The following is a 20927-nucleotide window of genomic DNA, read 5'->3' as shown; positions in this document are numbered from 1 at the left end:
ACCGTCGTGTTTCTTATCTAACCGTAGAAGCGCTCTCTATTTTATATTACTCGTTTTTATGATGTTTTATCTTGTATGATGTAATGTTCTTATGCATATGTATATGTTTATTTGCTTGTGTCTGTTCGTCTTCGCTTCGCGTTGCGATTAGATCGCAATTCGTTTCTGAGCTTCGAGGAATCGACGATCAAGCGTTGGCGACCAAGTGATCAGGCTCTTCGAGTTCCATAAAGTTGAAGACCCTAAGCATCTATTTGGTGAAGGCAACTATCCTCTGACCCATTATGTCTTATATACTTATAATTCATTGTCCCGCATTACATTATTGAAACTTAAGAATTGACTAGTTTGTATTTACCTTATCCTTGTTTACCTTTTTGGGTTAATCATGGTTAGCTTATGCTATTGCTTTAACTTAATCAATGAACATGATGTGATTATTTATGATACGATGATGTTATCCCGATGATGATATTGTGATACTCTAGGGGACTCGGGCCATTTTCCTGAGTACCTCTCCGTAAGGACCTGTTCGTGGAGTGACCACCCGGGATAACAGTGCAACAATGAGGGTGCAATGGGACGCCCTTAGCTGATTAATTAGATGAACTTAGGGATGTAGTTGGCTTTGCCTGAGGGCCGTCAATGGGGGCTGCGGCGTGGTACTCGCTCTGCCAAGGGGGGTGCAGAGGTTCATTCGAGTTGGTTTTGTTAGTCACCCACTTTGGGGAGGTGTACTGCGTTTGTACGACTGGCGAAACCTAACAAGCAGCTATGCACCAGGGGAGTCTTTATAAAGGCTACGTAGTGTATCCCTAGCCCTTCACCTTGGTAGTGAAGATCGGGTCTTGCAAACCCAGGCTGGAAAGGGATCATGGCTCATGGGTAAAGTGTGCGACCTCTGCAGAGGAATGAAACTGATATATCAGCCGTGCTCACGGTTATGAGCGACCTTGGGATCCTCTTTGATTAGAGATGCAAATGATATGAGATACAATGGTTCTATTAATGGTTTTAGTTCGATGATGATAATGATGTTCCTCGATAAGGAAATGATTCACGGGTTTGGTTATATGATAAAACTTGGCTTCCATTAATAATAAATACCTGACCAACTAAAAGCAACTGCTTTGACCTTAACCCCACATAAAGCTAGTCCACTTTAGCCAAACGGGACATTTGCTGAGTACGTTGATGTGTACTCACCCTTGCTTTCACAAAACACCAGGTTGCCTTTGGTGCAATCTATGCTCAGGTATAGAAGAAGGCGTCGAGGCGGATCTTCAGGAGTTCTAGGACTTTGACGAGTTTGAGGATTAGGCTAGCGACCTCCAACAGTCAGCTACCTGTGGTGGGTTTATTTACGTTGGCTACGTTTCTATTCTGTGTACTTTGATTTATATTATGTAAATGACTCTAGTCTTTAATATTATTACTTGCTCTTTATTGTTATTCGAAGCATTGTGCTATGATGAGTCATTTATGTAATCGTTGTGTACATGAATTTTTTATCCTAGCACGTACATGGTTCGCATTCGGTTTGTCTTCCAAAACCGGATGTGACATATACTAGCCGTGCTCACGGTCATGAGCGGCTCGGACACTCACATGATTAATTTATGGAATTAAATTCAATTGTCGTTTGCATCGCATTGAGATTATTATTATTTTTTATTTACTATTACTATGGTATGGTATTCACTTACATTTAGTAACTGCTAATAAAATTTTGACCAACCTATAAAAGTAGTGCTCAGCTTTAACCTTTATTTATTGATCAGCCTTACACCTCACATGAACTCTCACCTTTGGTGAGTTCATGCACGTTATTTCTCACGACTTGTTGAGCTATGATCTTTTGTGAGCTCACTCTTGTGATATATAAACCCCCACGGGTGAAGAGTAGGTGGTCGAAGAGGAGCCGCACAATGTGGAGTTCGACTTGATCTAGGTGGCATCTCCCAGTCAGCTTTGTGGCGCCAGGAAATAATATTTAGTTCGCTTTATTTTTATCATTTATTTTGTAAGACTTACGCTATGTAATAAGTACATTTATGATATTTATGACATTTATCTCTATTCATTCTGTCATTATATGTGAAGTTCTTCTTCCTTGGCACACATATGAGACGCACCCGGCCTTATCCTTAAAATCCGGGTGTGACAGAAGTGGTATCAGAGGAAATGTTGACTGTAGGACGAAACCTAGATAGAAATGGACAAAACCCTTACCTACTTACCTTACTCTGATTCTTTCTATACTTTTCTTGATCCTGTCTCACCTTCTACTGTTCTACTCTGATTATTCTTACCTTTTCTATTCTAAGACAAGGAAGATTTCACACCTTGGAATCCTACATTTATGACCCTTCTAAAGAGATAGGAGATCCAAGACAAAATTAAAATTATTTTCTCTACTTAAAATGATTGGATGTTTGTTCTTATGGTAAATGCTTGATTTGCTTATTTGATTGATTGGATCAGTATAGCAGGACATTCTAGCTTGTACCACCATAAGATAATTAGTATGAGTAGAGGACACACTAATCTACTTAGCTAATAAATCCCTCGAAAGATTCTCCCTCATAATTACTCGTCTATTCTACAATTCTATCTTACCATGTTTTCTAACCCAGATGGTCAATACCAGGAAGGGTGGAGGAATTGATCTACCCCCAATCCACACAACCGGATGGTACTTAGACAACAACAACAACAAGCAGAGAGGATGTACTACAACTTGATCCTTTGAGACTAACACGTTTGCTTGAGTACTTTTGATATAGTCTCAAAGTTGAATTGAAAGGGAAAAAGTGAACTTGGATAAAGAAAGGGCTTCCACTGCATTCCGGTATCAATGTATCTTGTCCCAAGTTCCTATTTGTGTTTTCTCATTGCCTTTGATCTTATTTGACATTTGTGTGAGGCAATGGGGTTAAAGGGCCAAATAGTTCTCCTGTTTTGGTGCTTAATGCCAAAGAGGAAGAAATTAAGGCCAAAGCAACTGGATCAGCCAACCATTTATGAATTTCAAAATTTTAGTGTTAGATTCTTGGTGTTTGATCAAAACCCTCTTATTGCAAAAACTGTTTTCTTGTGGGGGAGAAATATGATTATGGGAAAAAGGGGATCTTTTGGCTCTTGCTCAAAATTACTCTTGAAAGATCTCTTGGTTTGCCAAAACAAGTGTTTTTGACATAGAGATAGGAAAACAAATTTGTTTTGAGAAAATAAACCAAGTGGTGGCAAAAATGATCCAAATATGCCAAATCCTATGTGAGATGAATTGGTCTTTAATTTGCACTCTTTAGCTTATCTTTGAAAAATGTTGTTGCATTTTGAGTTGCTTTTAATGTGTTGGCATAAATCACCAAAAAGGGGGAGATTGAAAGGGAAATGTGCCCTTGGGCCATTTCTATAAATATTTTGGTGATTAGATGCTCAACACATATTGGTTTATGCTAAGTGTCAAAGAGATGCAAATGGAAAATCAAGGTATGATTCAAGCCTTAGTAAATTGTTTTTGGTACTAACATTATTCTACTAAGTGCTAGGAACCTTGTCAAATCGAGAGAAATCAGATTGGAGAAGTTTGGCTAAGTCTAGCCAGACTTGCGCCATCCTGAGGTGCACCGGACTATCCGATGTGTACCGGACGGACAGTGTCCGGTGCCAAGGCTAGCTTCCCAGGCAAACAGGCCGCTCTCGAGAAAAGTTCAGCGTGTCGCGGCTATAATTCGCCGGACTGTCCGGTGTGCCACCGGGCTGTCCAGTGTGCGAGCCGCGCCCACACCAAAGGTCGGCAGCGTAATCAGCGAGTGACGTGTGGACCTCGCCAATGGTCGGAATGCCGCACTGGACTGTCCGGTGTGCCACGGGCGTCGTGGTTGCAACGATCAATTTCGCCACAAAAGGAAGGAAATTACGCACTGTTCCCTGTCCAGTGGTGCACCGGACTATCCAGTGCGCCCACGGACTTTAGGCAACTATGGCCTTCCAAATGGAACTCCAACGGCTCCTAGCTGCCTTGGGGCTATAAAAGGGACCCCTAGGCGCATGGAATAGTACACCAAGCACCTCTTAAACATTCTAAGACGCCGAGACTTCGCATTCGCGCATTTGATTCACTGTGATAGAGATTCGAGCACTTTTCTGAGTTGTAACTCCGTTGTGCTGCTTTCGTGTGCTCGTTCTCGTCTTGTGTGCGTGTTAGTGCTGTGACTCTCGCTTTTGTGTGTGTTGCTATTCCCTCCTTACTCATGTGCTCATTCGAGATTCTTCACAAAGGGATATACTTAAGATAAAGAGAATTGTGGTATTCAAGTTGATCTTTGGATTACTTGAAAGGGATTGAGTGCAACCCCCAACCGTTGGGACGCCAAAACATGGACTAGGCAAGTGCTCTACTTGGCTGAACCACGGGATAAAAATCGTTGTGTCACTTGTCTTTATTCTTGTGCGATTCTCTCTACTTCTATTCACTTCATAATTGCTTTAAATTTAATACTCATCTTGTGAAGAGCAATTAAGTGAAGAAGTCTTCTCCACTCATTCTCCTCTCTTGAACTTGGCCTTAGCTTTCACTAATCTAATATTAGTCCAAGTTTGTTTTGTTAAGTTGTTTTTACAGGATCACCTATCCACTCCCTCTAGGTGCTCTCGCCTATATAGATGTAACTACCAGATAATAGAGCTATCATGTCATCCATCGAGATACATAGATTTTCGATTTGGTAACTTTAAAATTAATTAGATCGATTCGATATTGTAGTGGTGGGTGCCAGCGCTGGCATCCATCGTGACACCATCGTCCGTCACATCTATGAGGCCTGAAGTCGCGAGGATGCTAAGACCCCCACCACCACCACATGGTAGACGTACAAAAATCAGTTTAAATACAATATAAATCATTGAAAAGGTCTAAAACGTGCTTAAGAGTCTGTTTGGTTCTAAGGACTAATCTCTCTCTATATTGTAGTATTATTTAATCCCTAAATCAAACCGTGAAACTAAGGGTGTGTTTGTTTCCCTACTAAATTATATAAGTTAGATTATGGTGAAAGGCTAGTAGGGTAAAATATCACTTTAAAATTACAAATAAACTAATATAAATTAGTGTTGGGTAGCTTATTTCAGTTTATTTGTGATTTTAAAGTGATATTTGACATTCCTATCCTTCTATCATAATCTAACTTATATAATCTTAGGTAGTGTTTGGTTGAAGAGCCAAGTAGAACAGAACCGTTCTGTCCTAGTTTTCTTGTTGTTTGGTTACAAAGTAACTAGAACGGAATGACTCCAATTAGAGAATATTCTCCTCAGATCCAGAACCATTCCGCTCCAAAAAATCAATGGAACGGAGCCGCTCCGTTCCAATCCCGCTCTCACAGTCACGCTCTGTTCCGTTCACTCTGCAACCAAACAAAAAACAGAACCGCTCCGTTCTAGATTACCAAACACAGAACAGAGCGGCTCCGTTCCTAGAATCAGGGATGGAACGACTCCGTTCTACTTGGCTCCTCAACCAAACACTACCTTAGAGAAACTAACTAGACCTAAAACACGAACTAAACTTCTTTAGTCTTGACAAAATAGTGTACTCTAATCCCCGAACCTTCTCCAGACTAACCAAACATGGTCTAAACAACTGTGCTATTTAAATAAGATCTACCAATCTAATATATAGAAACGGTAGCTAGTTTAGTATAGTTTGTCACTTAGTGAGCATTATGAACAACGATAAATCCATTCTATTGTCCAAAAAGTATAATTTCTCGGTTGGAGCACAAAGTGGTGCCAACTGGTGCGCTCTAAGCATAAAACCATATCCATTAGTTCATCTATATAGTCATCTGTAAACTACACTGCTCGTAAATTGAACTTCAAATAGAGATAGGGATGGATAAGCTGTTGGCAATGAATGAAATACCTAATGTTAGGCCTTCATAGTCAATTAAGCAGCTTCCATAAAGAAATTTTACATGTGCAAACGGGCGCTAGTAACAGTGCATGCATTCCAAACCAGGTCCTTTGAGCAATCTGAGTAACTGTAGTTACAGAGTACAATACATCCAAAGCACACTATCCTTGAATTACAGAGCTCAAACCACCTGAACTTGTTATTGTGGACTTTTTTCATCTCATCGCTGGTTCTCCCTCCTGCGTGCGTAGCGGGTCCTGTCATTGTACCTAGGCCTGTCTGCAGCCCTCTGTGGCACGGGCTCGACCCTTCTCTGCCTCTCAGGAGGCCTCTGAACAATCTCACCGTTGACAAGCAGTTCAGCTGTGCAACAAAAAAGTAATAGAATGATAAATCCTATCAACACCAATACAATATCCAATCCAAGCAGCCAGAGGTAAGTCCTAGATTGGACATGAAATGAGCTCGCAATGTCTCATCCCTACTGATCTGAGCCCCATTTCATTGAAGCCCAGAACCGTTAGAGAGACACTTGGTATCAGTCCATTAGCATTCAAAGCAAGACATTGCGGACTAGGCTCCGAGCTTTGCCAAGATGGATTAAGTCTAGTGTGTCTAGTGTGGTTGACACGACACTGGTTCAACTGCTGAAGACAGAACATATTAAACCCAATAGATTGGACATGAAATGAGCTCGCAATGTCTCATCCCTACTGATCTGAGCCCCATTTCATTGAAGCCCAGAATCGTTAGAGAGCCACTTGATATCAGTCCATTAGCATTCAAAGCAAGACATTGCCGACTAGGCTCCAAGCTTTGCCAAGATGGACTAAAAGTCTGGTGTAGTTGGCTGACACTGGTTCAACTACTGAAGACAAAACATGTAAAAACATCTAGATTGGGCATGAAATGAGCTGCAATGTCTCATCCCAACTGATCTGAACCCCATTCATTGAAGCGCAGAACCATTAGAGAGACACTTGGTATCAGTCCATTAGCATTCAAAGCAAGACATTGCGGACTAGGCTCCGAGCTTTGCCAAGATGGACTAAGTCTAGTGTGGTTGACACGACACTGGTTCAACTGCTGAAGACAGAACATATTAAACCCCCTAGATTGGACATGAAATGAGCTCGCAATGTCTCATCCCTACTGATCTGAGCCCCATTTCATTGAAGCCCAGAATCGTTAGAGAGCCACTTGATATCAGTCCATTAGCATTCAAAGCAAGACATTGCCGACTAGGCTCCAAGCTTTGCCAAGATGGACTAAAAGTCTAGTTTAGTTGGCTGACACTGGTTCAACTACTGAAGACAAAACATGTAAAAACATCTAGATTGGGCATGAAATGAGCTGCAATGTCTCATCCCAACTGATCTGAACCCCATTCATTGAAGCGCAGAACCATTAGAGAAACACTTGGTATCAGTCCATTAGCATTCAAAGCAAGACATTGCGGACTAGGCTCCGAGCTTTGCCAAGATGGACTAAGTCTAGTGTGGTTGACATGACACTGGTTCAACTGCTGAAGACAGAACATATTAAACCCCCTAGATTGGACATGAAATGAGCTCGCAATATCTCATCCCTACTGATCTGACCCCCATTTCACTGAAGCACAGAACTGTTAGAGAGACACTTGATATCAGTCCATTAGCATTCAAAGCAAGACATTGCCGCCTAGGCTCCAAGCTTTGCCAAGATGGACTACAATTCCAGTGTGATTGAGACTGGACACTGGTTCAACTACGGAAGACAAAACAACTATATCTGTGGAGCAAGATGAGAAAGGTACCTCCGTAGTCCTTGTACTCAGGGTCAACATACGAATCCGGTAGCACAAAGAGAACACCAGGGAGCCCTGCAGTACAACATAAACAAAACGGCACCAGATACTTATCAGGTCAAATTTAGCAGAGAGAACAACGTAATAATGGCATCATGGAGCATAGGTTGAACGAACCCTCGAGCTTGTTAGATGTCTCCTCATCGATCTCGCACCCGAACCCGAAATAGCGCTCGCACGAGACGTTGTAGATCTTCTTCTTCGCCTCCTCCTCACTGCACAGCAGAAAAAAAAACACCGTGAGATTTCCTTTTTCCAAAAGAAACCACCCCACTCCTCAGGAACTACGGCAATCGTAGAAGGGGACGATTGGTGCCTCGGCTACCTTCCGAGGACCTTGGCGAGGGTCTGGATGTAGCAGTCGATCATCTGCTGCTTGGTGGCGCCCTCCCCGCCGGGCTTGTCCATCACGATGAGCCAGTGCTCGTAGTCGCAGCCGGGGAACAGCGGCGCCATCTCCGTGGGCGCGCGGTCCCGGCCCGCGCCGTAGCCGTCCCCGCCAGGTCGCCGCGCCATCCCGCGCGGGAAGCCGAGGCGGGAGGCCGCCGCGACGACGGCCGGGCGCAGCAGCGACTGCTCCGGGGCAGCGCCGCGGCGGAGGAACGCGGAGAGCGAGTTCGAGGAGGCGCGGCGGGAGAGGAGCCTCCGGGCGGCGGCCGCGGCGGCGGCCATGGTGGCAAAACCCTAGCCGGGCGGGCGGGTATAGTGGGTGGTTTAGGGTTGATGCCAAGTGCTTGTGGGTATCGGAACTTAAAGCTGCGTGACGGCGAGAGGTTTAGGACCAGTGGGGGTTTGGGCTGTGATGGGCCTCGAATGGGCATTCATGGACCAGATCTGATGAGCAATGAAGCAAGCCCAAACTGGTGAATGCACAAAAGGCGAGTTTCAGTGGGTCGGGAATCGGAAAGTACACGAACTTGTTTCTGAACCATGCTGTATCTGTATATCTCACTTTGATGTGTCTATTGCATTACAATATCTGTAGGAAGCTCAAACTACACCGAGTAAAGTAAAATGTAAAAGAAAAGACCTAAAAAAATGGCAAAACTGTATGAAGGGTACAAGGCACTTGTGGACTGCTGCAGTCTGTCTGTCTGAACCTCAAATGTATCGAGCTGCACAATGCTGCAGTGGCTGAACAAATTGGGAGAGCCTTTTTGTGGCGGGGCGGACGGAAAGAACGAAAGAATCTGCACAGGTTGATTTGTCCGTCCCGTTCAGGAAATGTTGTCAAGGACAGGATACACGGCCGCAGAAGGTTCGATGTGTGACAGCCGCGCAGCGCCTAGGAGCTGCTCTGGGAGCTCGTCGTACGTGTTTGCCTGCAGGCGCATCGCCACGGTCAGAAAACAAAACGAGCATCTGGCAGATAACTAGAGAAGTCACTGGAACTGAATGGTGCTAGAGACGGGACGAAACAGAGATTGTACCTGTATAAGAAACGCCATGTCGACTACCAAGGTGGTAACAACGCCAAACACCAAGCCCAGGACCCCGTTGGCTACCGCGGACGAACCGATATCTACATCCACCTGCAGAATTAAGAATGCATCCGTTGTAGGTTTGTAGTAGGTGCATGAGGAAAAAAAAGAATACGGTTTTCTTCTTGTTCCATCTGAACTCAACTGACCCGTGTTCGTTATTAACTAGAAGAAGTTGAATTGGAACTATATTGCTGATGAAGGGACTTACTTCTAAGTAGTCAGGACCACGCAAATAGCTGCAGTCCACGGCTTTCCCCAGCAAGCAAGGTGTGCTTCCAACACTTTGCCGCACTATCCAAGACCCCTGAAGAATTTGAACGCCATGCTAAAGTGAGAAGACGGCACACCAAAAAAAACACTTCAACACTGGGACAGACCTTTGGAACAGATGGGATAAGCTTCAGTCTGCTGTTTCTAAAATCATCATCACCATCGGCAAAACGCTGCAACAGCGATCCTTTCTTCAAGGAGTTTGAGACAAAATAAAGGACCAAGCTGTAATGACTTGGTCCAGGAATCTGCAAGAGAGAAGTGACTTAACCAGGGTAACCCAAGTATAGAAGAAAAAACATCAATATGAACAAACTTGGAAGAAAGCCATAAGTTTATCTTTTAATTCTCAAAATCAGCTGCGGAAGTAACAAATAACAACCACGCAAAAAAACTAAAAAAAAAGGCATGCAGATCGTTGTGCAAGGTACCAATGTAATTTTTCTTGTACTCTGTGCGGTCACCTTTCTGTGAGAAAAGATCGAAGCAGGACAGAAATAAATGGACATGGTAACATGGTAGGATTGTTAGAACATGAGCTTACTTGTATGTTTACCAGGAAAGTGAACATTCCCTTCTCAGCGGCAACCTACATTAGTAAAGGTTCAGTTGAAATCGTCATGTAATAGAAGCACTGTATTAGTTAGGAGCCGGAACACTAATCTAAATCTAGGTCCAACAATGGTATTTTATTTGAAAGGAAAGTTTGGTTGAACCAGTAGTCCTCCAAGACAACGGTATTCTACTGTTCAGAGTTTATGTCACGAACTTGTGGTTACAAAAAAAATGGACTGAGATACGAATGCGTCATTAAACAGCCATGACAGGTTTTCTGACCTGAACCGCAGATCCTTTCCGCCTAGCGACATGATCCATGCGCTTGGCGTCCTTAAACCAGTCAACTGCTACGAGCTCCATTAGATACTTACCTGCTGGTACCTGCAAGTCAAATAACAAAATATTAAACACTTGTTTGACAGTTAACCTTAAAAAAGAGGGGGGGGGGGGGGGGGGGGGGGGAGGAACCAATTGTGTCATTTAAACGCTTGGACCTTTGATTTGTCATGTGGAAAGTTCTTGCTACGAACTTTAAAGATCTTGCTATCAGGCACTGCCCAACAGTTACGACTTTTCTCATTTGTATCCTGACGAATAATGCCCGAAAACCAAGACAAATCTATTGGGTCTGAAGGACCATCAAATACAATGGCAAAGGGGTCAGGGTTAAGTCATGACTTGGCAACCTATAAAAGTCATCAATCAAACTACAAGAATGGAGTTTGAATAAAAAATAACCTGAGTTCTTAGCATCACTGTCAGATTTGGTAGGTTCTTCCTGTACATGAAGTGCAATGAAATTTTATTGTGAAGTGACGAACAACAAAACTTTTAGCATAGTACAGGAGTAGGGTGAATATTTTTAGGGCTTCGCTGTAAAATAAGACATTGACCTCCACATCAGCATCAGGAACTTGATAGTCATCATCATCTTCCGACTCTTCATCTACCATATCCAAATGTTTGTTATCAGCTTGTTTGGTCTTCGAGTCTGGTTCTTGAAGGTTTTGGTCCTTTTTCATTGAGGCCGCATTAACCATGGTATGCATCACCGGAATCCTTGGAACTGTATGAATTTCATCTGTTTGCGAAAAATATTCACGCAATCCTGGAAATAAATATAATGTCAAATACTCATGACCACAAACCATCAGACAAAGACATTGAGGCCAAGCTTTGTTTGCACTTAATTATTGATAGATAATCAAGACATAATGTAATTACAGGTTAAATAGTTGTGTGTTCTTTGTACCAGCAACACAGTTCAGCATCTGCAGCAAAGAGTAGTACTGGAATGATGGTAAATAGTTCACGCCCCATCCCCTAACATCAATCTGCATAAGGTGTTGAACTTGAGTGCGGGGCCTCCCATTGAGGCTTTTGAGAGGGGAAATCTTGAAACCTCCACCTGAAGTAGTACGAAGTTAAAGAAAAAAACAACAAAGGTGGCAAGCTTTTAAAAACAGGGTCGCATTCCTGAAAAAGCACAAGGCAAATTACTTTCGATAGAAGCTCTCACAAATCCTGGTTGAGGCCCACAGTTCTGATTTTCGGTAGATCGAAACAGCACAACTACAAGTTTATGCACAAGTATAAAAAATGGCATTCCCAATAGATGAGTAACCAGAAAAGAAATCATTTAAAAATTACCATAGCTTCCATCATCGTTGCGCCGCCAATAGCGTACATAACAAAGATCTCGTGGCCAGACCAACCTACATGTTTACATAAGATGGAAGCATGTAGATCCAAAAATCGGAGATAGTGCATGCTGCAATACAATTAGTCCATATATAATTTTAAGAACCAAATTCCTCATGGTGCTGCCATGTGGCAGTAGCAGGTTTCCATCCCTGACTAGAGTACCAAAGTATGCCTTCCACGTGCTAATCTAGAAAGTTGGTTTTGCTTATACTTTTGGGGGCAATACAAGAGTCCTAGGACAGGATATACATAGCCATTGTGCGTGTTCACAAGATATGCCAGATACTGTAACCAGAAAATATACTGCTGAATGAATTGTCGCATACTGGCACATTCAGTTTTGTTTCTAGAACACGCAGGAGAGCTGTGTATCATATCATTAAAAGAAGAAAGATACAAAAGGAACACACCCACACCACCCAGGATTTAGGCTAGAGTGTTGTTTTGGCTAAATTCTCGATAGCTTCTTTTCTGTTTTCTTTGACTTCTCTTGTAACCTTTCTTTATGATTAAAAAAATGGGAAGTTGCTGATGAGGAAAGAAGAAAATGGGAAGTTGCTGGTGCAAAAGGCCTTGTTCATTTGGCTGCACCAGTGATAGAGGCTTAGGAAGTTTGAGTAGTATGTTTTTTTATCCCCTTATGGATCTTTATTTGTATGCCTGTTTCTGGCCTCCGTAAGGAGGTTTTGTCTGTAAAACCATTGTTTTTTTCTATTTTCTTCTGCTTAATATATAATGGGGCGCAGTTCTCCTGCGCGTCTCGAGAAAAAAAAACTTTCTTTATGATTAAAAAAAGCGTGTTGTAGGGGTTTTCCTTACAGCCTTTTCCCCTAAAAACACACCCCTCATTCACATGTAGCCAAAGAGAAAGGCGCAAACGGTGAAATAAAGGAACGAAGGCACAAATAAAGTTTCTACCACGACCTTTGGCTTTGATACCATGTAAGAGTGAACGCACTAACCAGCTCAACCCAAAAACTTAAGCTATTAGGAGAAGATAAACAATTCACTTATATACTTCAACACCAAATTATGAACTCAAATCTGAATATATCGAAATCAATGCTCATATACTCCTAGTAATTAAGTTGCAAACATCATTCTTTAATTTATCTCGAGAGAATGTGAAATGTAATCATCATACGAGTTGTTAGAAAGAAGCCACAAGTAACAACTGTTAAGTGATACAAGGAAAATGTAGTTACATTGAAAACCAGTTCAGTTGTAGACGATGGTACAGTATTGCAGTATGACCATCGACCTCTTCAACTAAACTCCCATATTGGAAGCTACAATCCCATCTACAGAAGAGAATAAAGGATACATAGGTCAGAATCCATCCAAGGATGACAAGGAAATGAAGTAACAAACACTTCACTTACTCATATCGTGATGCATCCATGCTCATTACAAGCCCAAAAATGGCCTCGCATGAGGCTTCCACCACTCCTACAGCCCTCATTGCTCGACTATAGCTTCTTGCCTGCACAAGTGCACATGAATATCAAGGGACAGGTATTGACATTCTGTCAGAAATATCAGGAGTTTCATCCAATGCCCTGTATAAAGTTAAGACTTAAGAGGAGGCACATACAAGGTATTCAACCTCCACAAGTTCTTCAAAGATGCGCAATCCTGCCAATGATAAAAAAGGATACTTAGTCGCAATGTAACACCATTTGACTCAAATTTAAAGTGTGTGCCCTCTTAAAGGAAGTGTCAATGATTGATGTAAAGGAACTGTAAACTTGCCATTCTGGCATCTAAGAAGCCTCCAGTTCTTTCTGGAGTAAGCCTGACTGGTGGCATTCTGATTTGACAGCCCACTGTCAGCCTCTTTGGTCCAATCAAGTACAGAATCAGGAGGGCCTAGCAAAATAAAAGCTAACTTAGGTTCCACAGCACAGCCATAGAAGAGTATTATATTAAATAAAGTTTAGATGAATAGAACAAGAAATCATATAGAACTGCATACCATTCCCTATAGTTGTCCTGCGAAGCAAGGTGGGTCGGGGCTCTTCTTCATCTTCGGGTCTGCAGTAGAACGAGTCTCCAATTAACAAAAAGAAAGGACCAAATGCAACTATAGGGGGCAAGGGAGATTAAACTTCACTTGCCCGCTGTCATGGTCAGAGAACGAAAATGGTCCTCCAAGATCTATATCAAAGTCCAACGAAGCAAAAGCTTTATGGTTTTTAGCTGTCGTAGTATCCTGTTGCTGCACAACAAAAATCACCACTGTTTACTATACTGTAGCATTTGCAGAATATTTTGTTGTTCGACACAGATTGACATTTTGTTCATCTAAACTCTGGTAACTGACCAACCAGATTCCTGACTATATATATACTGTTGACGATTTTTCGTTGACTTAACTAGCAAATGTCACATACAGATACTTTTTTTTTTTGCAAGTCAGACTTACTGCACCTGATCTTCTTCTTTTTCTCAACCGTACCATGAGGTACGTATTTCATTAAGAGGAAGTAGAGTTTGGCAAAGTACATACAGCACCTGATCAATCAGAAGCTCTATCTTCCTCTTCCAGGCTAGGGCATCTTCAATATCGTATCCACCCATCTGGTTGAAGAACAGTAAAAGCATTGGCATAGTACTCATATCAATGATAGAAAATATACATGGCCATAAAAAAGAAGTGGCTAATAATGTTAGAGTATATTAAGCATGTTAGAGTATATTAGATAACTCATGATATGGTTGATTTAGGATTGATTGTAATCCCGGGATAACCTACCTTATATCTAGGATAACCTTCCTTATCTCTAGGATAGCCTTCTTGCCCTCTAAGTCATGTACTCCTATATATTCTCCCTAGAGGCTCAATGCAATACATCAAACACATTATACGCAATCTCTCCTTTTCTACATGGTATCACGAGTCTAGGTTCAAATTCGTCTTCCGCCGCGGGGAGATCGCTCTCCGCCGGGGGCAGCACCCTTGTAGGATGTGTCGTAGATCCATCTGATCTGATGTGTTTGTCGTCGCGTCATCAAGCACAACACTAGATCGAAACTCGCCATCAAGGCTCCGTCGGTGGCCTCTATCCACCTTCCCATCGACTACCCCAACCGGATCTGGCCCATTGCAAGTCGTCGTCGTGGCAGCTGTAAAGGGGATGTATCCCCGCCGCAGACAACATCGCACATCGCCATGGAGGCGGATGCGACCTCCGCTGGCGGCTGGACCGCGGTTGGGCAGTCCTCGGGACCGGTATGTCGTGGGGAGGATGGACCGAGTCTCGTTCGCCCCGGTTCCGCGTTGTGCTCCGCTCGCGGCGGCCTTGGCATCGCGCCGCCCTTCGTCTTCTCCCCGTGCTGGTAGCCACCCCTCCACTAGGGTACCACGGTGATGTACCAGATCTATTGTTGTTGCGTCTTCTCGTTTTTTTTCCAGTCAGAGATCGGGTTTGCGTCTCCATCGCCCGTCGGCTCGCGCGTCATCTACATCGGCTTCGACAACACCGACTCCTTCATCTTCTCCGACTGTGCCACATGGCGTGGCTAGCGACGTGCCAGGGGACGCCCACATGTTGTTTATGTGCCTCTTCACCGGCACATCAATCTCTGTCGGTTCATCATCGTCACTACTGATCGGGAGGTTCTGCCATCGACATCACCATCCTCGTCCACGCCTCACACGTCGTCGGTCTGGCCAACCGATCGCGCACGTGACCTCACCCTCTCGTGACGTATGTCGTCTGCCGCAAGTTTCTTCACTAAGCATGAGGGTTGTCGTTGCATTGCCTCCTCGGGCAGCAGTGTGACATGTCGTCGACTATGTCGCTGTAGCACCTCCTCGACAACAACGTGGCTTGTCGTCGTCCAGTCGCTATGTCGCCTCTTCGGGCAGCAGCGCCGTTGTTTGCCGTCGACCCCTACTGTTGCATCTACATCGTTGTCGACTCTGTCGGCGCATCCCCTGCGCACGCTCTGAGTTGTTCGACACCTACGAGCTGCGTCGGCACACCCGTCACTGGTCTGCACCACGTTCCTCTTCGAGTTCTTCGTCGACTTCAAGCACCATCGTCACGCTACAGTGGCGCTATCGAGGACATTCTTCCTATGTGTCGTGGCTCTCCCGTCGCGGCAACTTCAGGATCCTCGATGTGTCGTCATGCCTACCTCTTCGCCTTCTTCCAGCACAGCCTTGTTGCCAGCGTCGTCGTCTCATCCTCGACTACTTCGTCTACTCTGCTCTGACAACTGTGACCAGCGACAGCACTCCTGCCATACCGCACCACAACCGTCGTGGAGGTCTTCTCTACTGGTCCCTTCAGATGCTGACACATGGTTGGGGCCTTCTACCTAGTACGTGCGGTACTAGCAACACCAGCACATGCATTCGTCTACAACACGTTTCCAGGCGTGGCAAACCGGAAGCACGCCTCGTCCACGGTGATTTGACAGCATCGTCCTCGGCATCGGCTACTTCCTCTACGACTGCCTCAACTGCGCCGCTGTCTTCGTCTATGACGCCCTCCTTCTGCGCCACCGTCACCCTGGCTCCTCCTAGCGTTGTGCCTGCGCCCGCGACTTGTGCGGCTTGTCTTCTTCGGCATCCTCGACAGCTACATCGACCACAGCTACCTGACGCATGGCACCTCGACAACGGCTCGGCACCCTTGCACTCGGTCACCTCGACATTATCGACACAAATGGCTATCATTTGCATAGGCTACTCCAGTCGCAGCATTCGCACCGGCCTTCCGACTGTGGGGGGATATCTCCATTGTTCTCCAGTATGTTCGTTAGTGTTGCTAATGCTACGACTGCGGGGGGGATGTTAGAGTATATTAGGCATGTTAGAGTATATTAGGCAACTCCAGATATGGTTGGTTTAGGATTGATTGTAATCCCGAGATAACCTTCCTTGTACCTAGGATAACCTTCCTTATATCTAGGATAGCCTTCTTGCCCTCCAAATCATGTACTCCTATATATTCTCCCTAGATGCTCAATGTAATACATTCAACACATTATACGCATCTCTTCTTTCTACAAATATGACAAGTTGGCAAACTGCAAAGGGTGAAAAGTGCAAGAAGTCAAAGCCTTTGTTTTCATCCTGAAATATAAAGTTGACTAAAAGTTCATACCTAGTAGTACCATCAACTTTCAAATTTAAGCAAATGTGGGTCCTAGCAAATGTGGGTCCTGGTAGGTATTGTGGTTAAGGACAAATTCCAAGTACATGCCATAGCATTTACCTTTGCAGCATATTTGTAATAATACAAAATAATTAACAGCAAGGACATTGTCGGTACCACAAAATTGGGGTACCCACTACTGTTGGATCAAGGCAGACCCTCCGGGATTACCCTTAGTCACATGCTAATGGTGGTCCGTCCTGGCCCAGTGGCTGGGTCTGCCCAGTAAGGCCACTAGCTTCGGGTGAAGGCCAGCACCTATAATTAGCACTCTGGAACCCCGGCAGGGGGGGTCCCGGTTTGCCACGTGTCTTGAAGACGAGGGTTCTCGGCACTTGCGCCCGAGGGGCGGACCCCCGGGAATGGCCCTGACCCACACGGTGGGCCACCCGGACCTCTTGCCTAAGGGGGTCTGGTGCTACAACGTGCTGACCAGCACCGGAGGAGATGGGACCTCCCCGAGCACCACCCGTACCCCCAGCCAAGGGTGGTCCGGAGCTGTCACGAGGAAGGGCGGTCCCAGTCGCTACTCCCCACACAGGGCGAGGCCCGGTGCTGCCACGTGTTCCATGACGCGTGACGTGGGCCATCAGGGAAAGCCTAATGTCAGCCTCTAAGTGTAAAGTGCCTCTGCATTAACTGCGGACAAGACGTATACCTACCCGCCACAGTGGTAGGCGGTGTGTCCACAGTACACAAGCCGCACAGTAAATCGCGTGTTACTGAGGCAAGACCTTTGACTCCCTACGCCGCTTGGGCAGCTGTCATTACGGCTCCCACTGTAGCCCGCGTGTTACCGAGGCGAAAGGAGACAGGCAGAGAAGACAGGACGACGACGCTTGAGCACCCCTACGAGCGGTAGCGCTTCAGCCTATGCCGCAACCTACTCCTAGGCTCTGTTTTGATTAGATAGGACAAGGGCGCGACAATCCAGAAGATCTACACGGCGACCAAGAGAAGATATCCGTTCTCCACAAACTATCGCTCCACTTACTCCATATATAGCAATAGATTACTGGGCCCACCTGTCGGGGCTCGGTCGCCATGTACGTGCCTCCCTTGGGCTATAAAAGAGAGGACACACACATGGTAGATGGGGGCTGAAACGAGTTCTAACTCAGCCTCACGGACAGATTGACACAGATACACACAGAGACTCCCAGACAATACAACTCGCAGTGGATGTAGGGTATTACGCTACGGCAACCCGAACCACTCTAACCCTTGTGTTCTCGTGTTCCTCCAGCTAATCAGACAATCCCTAAGCCCCCTCCTCATCTTAGGATCAGGGCAGGTGCACTCTGCCACTCGGCCGGAGGATTTTCTCTCCGACAGACATGAAGCCCAACTATCCAGGATATGCCACTAACAGCAAGGACACGACTGTGGCCGCATATCACGCTGCAACCATCATCGGACCGCTTATTTCACTGGAAATAGCACAAGTGTTCTTTTCTTGGTGAGAGAGGGGAGTCGAACTTCCGACATGTAGCTTGCATAGAGGCAGAGCTACCTTTGCAGTACGCACACGTTCTTACAAAATAATAAAAGAAGAGCAACTTCCAACAAGTTTCCGTAAAAGAACATCAACGAATCCAATTTTAAAAGGTATTCAATGCAACATATATTCAGATAGTTCTTAAAGTGTTGAGGAGTTCAGCATCGTAACAAACCGTGATTTGGTTCTCCTTTTCTTTCTTGTTGTAAATGCATAGCAAATAAATCATCTGCAAAAGTTAACCGGAGTAATAATGAGAGCGCTAATAAGAGAAATACTTCATACTTTCGTCTAAGGCCATTTTGGAACCACTAGAGCTAATACTTAGCCAGCTAATAAATTATTAGTTGGGTTGAGCCGGCTAATGAACTAATTGTTAGTTGTGAGGTAGCTAACAATTAGCTGAGGTTGTTTGGAATCCAACAACTAATTTTTAGTAGCTAACTATTAGTTTTAGAGGTTCCAAACAAGGCCTGAATCAGTAAACTGCCCTCCTGAACAAACAAAGGTTAGCTTTCCAAGAGATATTTTGCGAAGGGGATATACAACTTACTTGACCATGATGTGTTTTAAGCCCTCTATCCTCCACTCTGCAATTTCCATCAATAATAATTGACTTGAGTGGGATCTGCAGGCCCACAAATTTTCATTACAAAGTTGAAAACAACTACACATCATACTGTGCCACTGGGTGTGCTCAGTTTTAACCATAACTGGAATGGATTTGATCGCTTGAAAGTACTCCCAATAAGGTAAAAATAAATAAATAAGCATGAATACAGCTAATAAACAAGGTTAAACCGAACTTCTAAACTGATTAACAAAAAGCATATTCTTTGATCCTAGAAATATGCCTATTGTTTTTGTTGACGGGAGCAATAGCTTTGCATGTAATCATTAGGTTGAATGATTGGAAGAAACAAGTCTAAACAGACCAAACAAGTTGATTTCTGATGACCAAAACCCACCTATTTAACAAGTGTGCAATTATTCAGCACTTGCCAGACTCCAATGATTAATACAGCGTCTAATTGTCGAAATGTGGTCAACAGTTCCAAGTCCCCACGTCGATGGGCCCCTCAACTCCACAGCTCACAACTGGCATGATTCCTACTACACCAAAAGCAACTGCGCCCACTGAACCAGAATCGAGACCCGGTTCCATGCATCTCAGTTTGGTCAAGACCCTCGTCCTCAAAATTCAAAAACCGCGAGAGGGGAATCCCGAGTTTACCGAAGTACTACGAATTATTAACAGCAACAGGGGCTCGTCCAAACAAACTCCCACATGAATCTGAACAGCACAGCTAACCGAAGTAGCTGGAACCACGTCCAAATTTTGAGGCAGGAGCAGAGGGGCGCAGACTCCCCCGAACAGACGGACGATCCCGCAACACGAGTGGCTCAGGTTTGAGAGCATACAGCGAGCGGAAGATGCATGACACGTACTTACCATGTGGTCCCTCGGCTTCTTCTTGTAGTACGCGAGCACGCCGTTGTCGAGGACGAAGTAGCGCGTGTGGAAGAAGGACCTCCCGATCTTCCTCCGGCCGTGGCGCACCATCCATCCCTCGCACCGCACCGCATCAGGGGCCGTCGCGGAGGGGGCGCCCTTGGGCAGCTCCCCGCTCCGCGCCATCCCTGCCACCGCGTGCGGCCGAGGGAGCTCCGCGCCGCTCCTCGCGGCGTCCCTCCTGGACGCCGACGAGCTGAGCATCTCCCAGCTGCGGAGACGCAAGTCCGACCGGGCGTCCCAGCTGCAACTCCTCCCACAGGCCTCTCGTCAAGGAGCCGTCTCCGGGGCCGAGTGCGCAGGTGTGGCGGAAGCGGGAGCCCTAGGCACAGGTTGCGGGCGGCGGCCGGAGTCCGGCGAGAAGCGGAGGCGGGCTGGGGAGAGGACAGAGAGAGAGAGGCCTGCAGTAACAGGCTAGCAGCTATTGTGATTTGTATAAGTCTCTGACATTAATTAATAATTAATTGATTCGATGGTTCTCCTCCTCTTTTTGGTACTTCGACCTTGCGTTTGAGCCGATTTCAGTTTCACTCCTTCGCTGCACAGGTTGCACGTTGGTAGGGCTCAATTTGTTAATGAGTCAGATTGCGAGCTAAACGAGCTACCACATTTCAGTAAAACGAAAATATATGCATATCATTTACGTAATAATTGATAACCTAAAAGGAGAAATGATATTCCTTTGTATATATGTGTGTTATCCATATTTATCATTCCATGAGAACATCACATAAAAACAAATAAATAAATAACAAAAGATACCCAAAAACAAATTATGCATCATGCTGGGATTTTATTTTGTGTGCATTATGTGACAACATAAATAATATAAAAAAATAAATATGTTAAAAATCCAAAGTGGAATTTAAATTCCAAAGGAAAATTCAAGAATTGAGAAAAGATAGAAGAAGAGAAATTACTAGGTGAATAAAAATAAGTATAAATATATATATATATATATTATTC

At 44.7% G+C, this 20927-nt stretch overlaps 2 protein-coding genes across 3 annotated transcripts; both read right to left on the bottom strand.

Annotated features, from left to right (window-relative positions):
- Nucleotides 1-5935: 5935 nt before the first annotated feature.
- LOC100383758 (uncharacterized) lies at nucleotides 5936-8437 on the bottom strand. Its single transcript, NM_001176393.2, has 4 exons — nucleotides 8092-8437; nucleotides 7884-7981; nucleotides 7716-7781; nucleotides 5936-6283 (listed from the first exon to the last, which is right to left on the bottom strand). The coding sequence occupies exons 1-4, from the start codon at nucleotides 8280-8282 to the stop codon at nucleotides 6141-6143; spliced, it is 498 nt and encodes a 165-aa protein (NP_001169864.2). The 5' UTR covers nucleotides 8283-8437; the 3' UTR covers nucleotides 5936-6140.
- A 246-nt stretch (nucleotides 8438-8683) lies between these two features.
- Nucleotides 8684-20431, bottom strand: LOC100384563 (Protein ENHANCED DISEASE RESISTANCE 2). Of its 2 annotated transcripts, none has more exons than XM_008649978.3 (22): nucleotides 19902-20431; nucleotides 19002-19076; nucleotides 18624-18677; nucleotides 14297-14362; nucleotides 13900-13994; nucleotides 13758-13816; nucleotides 13535-13651; nucleotides 13377-13417; nucleotides 13165-13265; nucleotides 12988-13083; nucleotides 11729-11793; nucleotides 11579-11650; nucleotides 11331-11486; nucleotides 10972-11186; nucleotides 10817-10856; nucleotides 10573-10706; nucleotides 10358-10459; nucleotides 10065-10109; nucleotides 9628-9768; nucleotides 9459-9554; nucleotides 9197-9298; nucleotides 8684-9088 (listed from the first exon to the last, which is right to left on the bottom strand). In XM_008649978.3, exons 1-22 carry the CDS (start codon nucleotides 20163-20165, stop codon nucleotides 8984-8986), a joined length of 2241 nt encoding a protein of 746 aa, XP_008648200.1. In that variant the 5' UTR covers nucleotides 20166-20431; the 3' UTR covers nucleotides 8684-8983. The 2 variants fall into 2 exon arrangements, with proteins under 2 accessions (XP_008648200.1, NP_001170545.1); NM_001177074.1 differs by having other exon boundaries at nucleotides 8690-9088; nucleotides 13900-14000; nucleotides 19902-20361.
- Nucleotides 20432-20927: the final 496 nt, after the last annotated feature.

Source organism: Zea mays, chromosome 6 (assembly GCF_902167145.1).
Source record: "Zea mays cultivar B73 chromosome 6, Zm-B73-REFERENCE-NAM-5.0, whole genome shotgun sequence".
In the NCBI taxonomy this organism is placed as follows: domain Eukaryota; kingdom Viridiplantae; phylum Streptophyta; class Magnoliopsida; order Poales; family Poaceae; genus Zea; species Zea mays.
The sequence above is the reverse complement of the archived record's forward strand: the minus strand, read 5'-3'. Positions and strand labels throughout refer to the sequence as shown.